At 47.0% G+C, this 8,407-nt stretch overlaps 1 protein-coding gene across 1 annotated transcript; it reads left to right on the forward strand.

The window, feature by feature from the left end:
• Positions 1–175: 175 nt before the first annotated feature.
• On the forward strand, positions 176–7,918 carry LOC135543071 (endophilin-B1-like). Its single transcript, XM_064970166.1, has 9 exons — positions 176–202; positions 1,505–1,588; positions 1,767–1,834; positions 2,504–2,508; positions 4,192–4,232; positions 4,318–4,418; positions 4,582–4,735; positions 4,889–5,032; positions 7,874–7,918. The coding sequence occupies exons 1-9, from the start codon at positions 176–178 to the stop codon at positions 7,916–7,918; spliced, it is 669 nt and encodes a 222-aa protein (XP_064826238.1).
• The last annotated feature ends 489 nt before the right edge of the window (positions 7,919–8,407 follow it).

The raw sequence follows: 8,407 nt of genomic DNA on the forward strand, positions 1-8,407 counted from the left end.
CGGCTGCTAGACAACTAGCCAAGCTTGACCAGATGGATATCACGAGGCTCGCTGTGGACGCGGGCGCGTTTATCAACTGAGCAGTTCAGGTGAGGGAGATGTTGAATTTATTAACTTCAGTGATATTCAAGGATCGATTTATATGTCAATCTGATTCAGTTGCATAGTAGCGGAGATGACGGATGTGTATTTGGTGCGGCAGGTAGCCTAGTGGTTGGACTAGTAACCGAAAGGTTGCTAGATCGAGTCCCCGAGCTGACAAATATGTCATTCTGCCGCTGAACAACGCATTTAACCCACTGTTCCTAGGCTGTCATTGTACATAAGAATTTGTTCTTAACTGACTTGCCTAGTAAAATAAATAAAACATGTTATTATTATTATTATTAAAAAAACAATAAATAAATTGTGCTCAAGTGAGCAAAGCCGCTGGTCAGCAATCGGAGATTCAGCACCATTCATATGGACAACGTCATGTTCAGCACCACGTCACAGTGGACAGCGACGGGTCTCCGGCGCAGCCATTCCTCAAATGTGATTCCATGTGATCCTTTGAAACTGCATCTACAACACACACATAGATGACGTGTTGTATCTCCTCAGTATACGGAGGAAGCTCTGGGGCAGGCTGAGAAGACAGTTGGACAGCCGGTTGGAGAGTCTCCTGGACAGAGCAGAGTCAGACCTGGACTGACAAAATCATCTCTCAGACTGAGATTTTACTGCAGCCTAACCCTGGTTGGTTTTGTGTGTGTGTGTGTGTGTGTGTGTAAGCGAAGGGATTTGAACCTCTAGCCCCTGATCTCTGAACACTTTTAGGAGCACGTTTAGAGGACTTGTTGTATAAGGGTCTGGATTGGAGCGCCCCTGAGAGGCCAACGTACTGCTGACCACATACTGCTGACTGCTGACCACATACTGCTGACTGCTGACCACATGCTGCCAACCTCATACTGCCGACCTCATATTGCCAACCTCACACTGCCGACCTCACACTGCCGATCTCATATCGGTGACGTCTTACCGCTGACCTCATGAATTGACCCTTCGCTAACCAGCTGAGCTAGCAAACAATGTAACAAATTATAATTTTTGAATCTCAAAATACTCAAAGGCTCTACATTTCAGGAATCACAGTAGCAAGTACCCCTGGTGTTAAAACATTTATTTTTAAGAAAACTCAGTTTTTTCCATAGCCCTCACTGGCTTTCATGCGATTTAGACGTGAGCGTGTCCTATGTGTCAGGCTGGATGACAGTTGCTATCCATTGGACCTACTCAGACTTAACGAAGGGTCAGTGGTGGCTTGAAAGATTTATGCGTATTTGGGTCAGGAGAGGTGTGCCTTGGAAACCTAAGAGTGTCAACAATGCACAGCATCAAAAGTCAATTCTCATCGCTCTCTCCTCTCTCATTCTCTCCCTCTCCCTCTCTCTCTCTGTCTCTGTCTCCCTCTCTCCCTGTTCTCTCTCTCTCTCTCTCTCTCTCTCTCTCTCTCTCTCAGGGTCTAAATGCTAACCCATTAGGAGAGGAGTATGTAGCTCATGTCTCCTACATGTTCAGCTTCCTACGAGTCAGATGGCTGAAGGTCAGTCCTCACATATACACATGCACACTCCCACACACTTGTTTTAACATCAGGTAGCAGAAACCAGTAAGACTGAACGATATGATGAACATGGACCAGCAGTTTTCTCATTGGTTGGTCCTGTTCTTGTATGCCTTCTCATTGATTGATCCTATGTATCTCTATCCATTGCTGTCAGATGTGGGCCCAGAAAGTCTCTCAGGCAGAGATGGAGCTGAGGATCTCTCAGTGTGTGTTTGACCGACAGTCAAATCAAAAATCAAATCAAATTTATTTGTCACATACACATGGTTAGCAGATGTTAATGCGAGTGTAGCAAAATGCTTGTGCTTCTAGTTCCGACAATGTAGTAATAACCAACAAGTAATCTAACTAACAATTCCTAAACTACTGTCTTATCCACAGTGTAAGGGGATAAAGAATATGTACATAAGGATATATGAATGAGTGATGGTACAGAGCAGCATAGGCAAGATACAGTAGATGGTATCGAGTACAGTATATACATATGAGATGAGTATGTAAACAAAGTGGCATAGTTAAAGTGGCTAGTGATACATGTATTACATAAGGATGCAGTCGATGATATAGAGTACAGTATATACGTATGCATATGAGATGAATAATGTAGGGTAAGTAACATTATATAAGGTAGCATTGTTTAAAGTGGTTAGTGATATATTTACATAATTTCCCATCAATTCCCATTATTAAAGTGGCTGGAGTTGAGTCAGTGTCAGTGTGTTGGCAGCAGCCACTCAATGTTAGTGGTGGCTGTTTAACAGTCTGATGGCCTTGAGATAGAAGCTGTTTTTCAGTCTCTCGGTCCCCGCTTTGATGCACCTGTACTGACCTCGCCTTCTGGATGATCTTTATGGCCTTCCTGTAACATCGGGTGGTGTAGGTGTCCTGGAGGGCAGGTAGTTTGCCCCCGGTGATGCGTTGTGCAGACCTCACTACCCTCTGGAGAGCCTTACGGTTGTGGGCGGAGCAGTTGCCGTACCAGGCGGTGATACAGCCCGCCAGGATGCTCTCGATTGTGCATCTGTAGAAGTTTGTGAGTGCTTTTGGTGACAAGCCGAATTTCTTCAGCCTCCTGATGTTGAAGAGGCGCTGCTGCGCCTTCTTCACGATGCTGTCTGTGTGAGTGGACCAATTCAGTTTGTCTGTGATGTGTATGCCGTGGAACTTAAAACTTGCTACCCTCTCCACTACTGTTCCATCAATGTGGATAGGGGGGTGTTCCCTCTGCTGTTTCCTGAAGTCCACAATCATCTCCTTAGTTTTGTTGACGTTGAGTGTGAGGTTATTTTCCTGACACCACACTCCGAGGGCCCTCACCACCTCCCTGTAGGCCGTCTCGTTGTTGTTGGTAATCAAGCCTACCACTGTTGTGTCGTCCGCAAACTTGATGATTGAGTTGGAGGCGTGCGTGGCCACGCAGTCGTGGGTGAACAGGGAGTACAGGAGAGGGCTCAGAACGCACCCTTGTGGGGCCCCAGTGTTGAGGATCAGCGGGGAGGAGATGTTGTTACCTACCCTCACCACCTGGGGGCGGCCCGTCAGGAAGTCCAGTACCCAGTTGCACAGGGCGGGGTCGAGACCCAGGGTCTCGAGCTTGATGACGAGCTTGGAGGGTACTATGGTGTTGAATGCCGAGCTGTAGTCGATGAACAGCATTCTCACATAGGTATTCCTCTTGTCCAGATGGGTTAGGGCAGTGTGCAGTGTGGTTGAGATTGCATCGTCTGTGGACCTATTTGGGCGGTAAGCAAATTGGAGTGGGTCTAGGGTGTCAGGTAGGGTGTAGGTGATATGGTCCTTGACTAGTCTCTCAAAGCACTTCATGATGACGGAAGTGAGTGCTACGGGGCGGTAGTCGTTTAGCTCAGTTACCTTAGCTTTCTTGGGAACAGGAACAATGGTGGCCCTCTTGAAGCATGTGGGAACAGCAGACTGGTATAGGGATTGATTGAATATGTCCGTAAACACACCAGCCAGCTGGTCTGCACATGCTCTGAGGGCGCGGCTGGGGATGCCGTCTGGGCCTGCAGCCTTGCGAGGGTTAACACGTTTAAATGTTTTACTCACCTCGGCTGCAGTGAAGGAGAGACCGCATGTTTCCGTTGCATGCCGTGTCAGTGGCACTGTATTGTCTTCAAAGCGGGCAAAAAGTTATTTAGTCTGCCTGGGAGCAAGACATCCTAGTCCGTGACTGGGCTGGATTTCTTCCTGTAGTCCGTGATTGACTGTAGACCCTGCCACATGCCTCTTGTGTCTGAGCCGTTGAATTGAGATTCTACTTTGTCTCTGTACTGACGCTTAGCTTGTTTGATAGCCTTGCGGAGGGAATAGCTGCACTGTTTGTACTCAGTCATGTTACCAGACACCTTGCCCTGATTAAAAGCAGTGGTTCGCGCTTTCAGTTTCACGCGAATGCTGCCATCAATCCACGGTTTCTGGTTAGGGAATGTTTTAATCGTTGCTATGGGAACGACATATTCAACGCACGTTCTAATGAACTCGCACACCGAATCAGCGTATTCGTCAATGTTGTTATCTGACGCAATACGAAACATGTCCGAGTCCACGTGATGGGTCAGAGATCACCAGACTACTGCTGGAGGGAATCAACACTACACATGTATGTACCAACACACACACATTCACATAGACTGGTATTAACACAGACACCTGCTCACTCTCTCGTTCTACCCTGTCTGTTGCAGGCTGCCCATTTGAGAAGCCTGTCTGACTTTGTAGAAGCCCAGGGTAGCTACTACGCTCAGCGTTACCAGCTCACACAGGACCTACACACCCAACTGGCCTGGTGTGTATCTGTGTGTGTGTGTGTGTGTGTGTGTCTCTGTCTCTGTGTGTGTGTCTCTGTCTCTCTGTGTGTGTGTGTGTGTGTGTGTGTGTGTGTGTGTGTGTGTGTGTGTGTGTGTGTGTGTGTGTGTGTGTTAACCTCTTTTTGTTTTCTCTCATTGTAGCTCTCCCCCTCTGATCTGCTACAATAGCAACTGGCACTTAGAAACTAACCAACCCTCCACAGGTAACCTGCCCTTAGCAACCATTCAGCCCCTAGCAACCTGTGACTCTTCAACAACCAACCAGACAACTAGCCAACCCTTAGCAACCAACCAGGCAACTAGCCAACACTTAGCAACCTACCAGGAAAACAGCCAACCCTTAACCACCCAGCCCTTAGCAACATGTGAGTCTTCGACAACCATCCAGGCAACTAGCCAACCCGTAGCAGCCAACCAGGCAACGAGCCAACCCCTATCAAGCAACCAGGCAAACAGCCAACCCTTAGCAACCAACCAGGCAGCCAACGAGTCCTCAAAAACCAAGAAGTCCTCGACAACCAATAAGTCCTTGACAAACAACCAGACAAGCAGCCAAATCTTAGCAACCACTGGATCCTCTACAACCAACCAGGTAACCAACTAGTTTAGATTAGTTTATTGACAAAAATCACATATCAAGGTCAGACTTATTTCCATTTTGATTTGCTAGGCCTCAACAATCATCCAGGCAACCAGCCAACCCCTAGAAATCAACCAGGCAACCAGCCAATCCCTACAAACCATCCAGGCAACCAATGACTCCCCAACAACCAATGTGTCCTCATCAACCAACCAGGCAACAAACCAACCCTTAGCAACTAACCAGCCATTGACAACCAACCAGGCAATCCCTAGCAACCAACCAGGCACCCAGTCAATCCTTAGCAAACATTGAGTCCTCACCAATCAACGAGTCCCCGACAAACAACCAAGCAACCAGCCAAGCCTTGACAACCAACCAGCCAACCAATGAGTCCTCAACCACCAACCAGGTAACTAACCAACCCTTACAAACCAACCAGGCCAGCAATGACTTCCCAATAACCAATGAGTCCTCAACAACCAACCAGGCAACCAGCCAACCCTTACTGACTCACCAGTCCTTGACAACTAACCAGGCAACCAACCAATCCTTAGCAACTAACCAGGTCCCCAGCCAACCCTTTACAACCAGCTGGGAATCTTTCAAACCCTTAGCAACCAATGACTCATCAACAACCAACGAGTTCTCAACAACCAACCAGACAACTAGCCAACCCTTAGCCACCAACAGGGCAACCAACCAGACAACCAATGTGTTCTCAACAACTAATGAGTCCTCGACCACCAACCAGGTAACTAACCAGCCCTCGACAACCAATCAGGTAACCAACCAATCTCTAGCAACCTACCGCACAAACAGCCAACCCTTAGCAAACAATGAGTCGTCAACAAACAACGAGAACTTGACAAACAACCAGGCAACTCCTACAAACCAACCAGGCAACCAATGAGTCCCCAACAACCAATGTGTCCTCATCAACCAACCAGGCAACAAACCAACCCTTAGCAACTAACCAGCCCTTGACAACCAATCCCTAGCAACCAACCAGGCACCCAGCCAATACTTAGCAACCACTGAGTCCTCACGAATCAACAAGTCCCCGACAAACAACCAAGCAACCAGACAACCCTTGACAATCAACCAGGCAACTAGCCAACCGTTAGCTACGAGTGAGTCCTCAACCACCAACCAGGTAACTAACCAATCCTTACAAACCAACCAAGCCAGCAATGACTTCCCAATAACCAACGAGTCCTCAACAACCAATCAGGTAACCAACCAATCTCTAGCAACCTACCAGACAAACAGCCAGCCCTTAGCAACCAATGAGTCGTTAACAAACAATGAGAACTCAACCACAAACCCGGTAACCAACCAACCCTTATAAACCAACCAGGCAACAGACAGCCCTTGATAAGCCACCAGGAAACCATCAAACCCTCAGCAGCCAATGATTTCTCGACAACCGAGGAGAACGTGACAAACAACCAACTCTCAACAACCAACCAGCCCTTAGAAACCAGCCAGACAACCAGTCAGCCTGCAGGTGGTCCTGTAGCTGACTGAACAATCTGACTGTGGAACTGTCTGTATGAAAAGCGTGCGTTTATATTGTGGGTTTGAGTTGTGAACAGCTCCTCTCTGCCAAAACATCAGCTACCATGGCTAGGTCCTAAATGAAGGCTCTGACCTAAAATAGTGCACTAGGGATAATAGTGTGTCACTTCAGATTGGTCCAATGTCTCAGTCGTAGTGGTGAAGGGCAACACAGCTATAGGGGCCGTCTATAAACCGTAGCAGGCTTGTATTGACCATTCACCAGTGTTGTTGTTGGACCCAGCAGGACACACGCGTACGGGCTAATCCAGGAAGAGTAAGAGGACATGCTACTATGGAGTCATCAGTGGTAGGGAAGTCTTCGATGTTGATATCTACTGTCCTGTCTTAACCTGTATGTGTCTATCGGAGCATCCATGTACTCTTTAAGGGAGTTGCGTATCTAGGCCTGAATGTATGTATATGGTGGTGGTCTACAGTATGTGCAGGTTATCTAGATGTATGTAGGTTACTGTATATGGGGGTGTAGATCTATATGGTTGGTATAGATGGTCTATTTAGAGACTTAGAAATGGAGTAACACTGACAGCTGTGTTTACATGATGTATTGTGTCGTCTGAAAACAGTTTGTGTGGTCAAGAGAGGTGACATTTTGTTGCATATGTTATACATGTGTGTTTGACCCTTCACCTCTATAGGGTGAGGTCATTTTCCATACGGCAACATGTCGCACTTATTCCATAGTATTAAACATACACACAGCCTTGAAAATAGTCCCACCAGGCTAAACCGTGTAAATGTTTCCATCTACAGATGTTTTCAATTGACCCTGCCTGAGAGGGCAGCTATACATACACACACACACGCACGCACACACAACAGCCCCGCCTCGATCTGCTGGTGCTAAGGTCTACGTGGTTACTCTGGGTTACTGGGACACAGAACACACACACATTAACTATTGAGGTTTGACTTCCATGTCTCTGAACCTGTCAGGGTTGTTTCAGTGACATTATGTTTTATTATTAACTCTGACCATATTAGATCATCTGGAATTATTTAGAATCATATTAAACTGATAATGAGGCTCTGGTGCAGTGTGATGTTTATCAGAGCTCTGCATCTATGGCTGCTGTGTTCCTATGACGTGTGTGTGTGTGTGTGGTGTGTGCGCGCACACCCGCCCTCTGAGCTGAGGGCCTGTATCAGAGCCAAATGAGAAGTCGGAGTCTTAAATCCGTCCATGGCTGTCGGTATTCCTGGTTTTCCTGTTGCGTTCCCGGTCATAATAACTGTTTCCTGTGACTATGGAATGTTTCACCTGTCCGTCAGCACAGAGGTCTGACTCCGACCCGTCAGAGCGAGGTCTCCTGGTGAGATGTTTTCTGGACATCCTGTGTGGCTGAGGAAATATGAACTCCAGATCTGCCCTTACCCACACACACACACACACACACACACACACACACACACACACACACACACACACACACACACACACACACACACACACACACACACACACACAAAGCTTTACTTAGTACGCTGTTTGGGGATATTACATTTTATAGAATACAAACTTTCAAAAAAATTTAAATTGCATGTTGTACAGTTAGTCAATTGTAAATACTTTTATTAAGCTATATGTAGGTAAGAATTCTGGTTCGATATCGGAGATCATTTACTTAACAACAGTTGCATACTTCTCACGGTCTTCTACAACATGAGCAGACCTGTGGCGAGGTGAACCTTATCTGGAAGTCCTTGGTCATAGTTTCCACATCTCCATTGAGGGACCTGTCTTTGGTACACGTACTGCTGAGGAAGGGGGACACAGTCAGGTATGTACACACTGTCACGGCCGTT

The sequence above is a fragment of the Oncorhynchus masou genome, chromosome 7 (assembly GCF_036934945.1).
Source record: "Oncorhynchus masou masou isolate Uvic2021 chromosome 7, UVic_Omas_1.1, whole genome shotgun sequence".
Taxonomy (NCBI): Eukaryota; Metazoa; Chordata; class Actinopteri; order Salmoniformes; family Salmonidae; genus Oncorhynchus; species Oncorhynchus masou.

What these genes read in the sequence shown, in the direction of transcription:
- LOC135543071 (XM_064970166.1), top strand. Translation starts at nt 176, where the DNA reads ATGACGGATGTGTATTTGGTGCGGCAG. An exon ending in ATGTGTATTTGGTGCGGCAG is followed by an intron (nt 203 to 1,504) that starts GTAGCCTAGTGG and finishes TCTCTCTCTCAG; the next exon opens with GGTCTAAATGCTAACCCATT. An exon ending in AACCCTTAGCAACCAACCAG is followed by an intron (nt 4,736 to 4,888) that starts GCAACTAGCCAA and finishes TCAAGCAACCAG; the next exon opens with GCAAACAGCCAACCCTTAGC.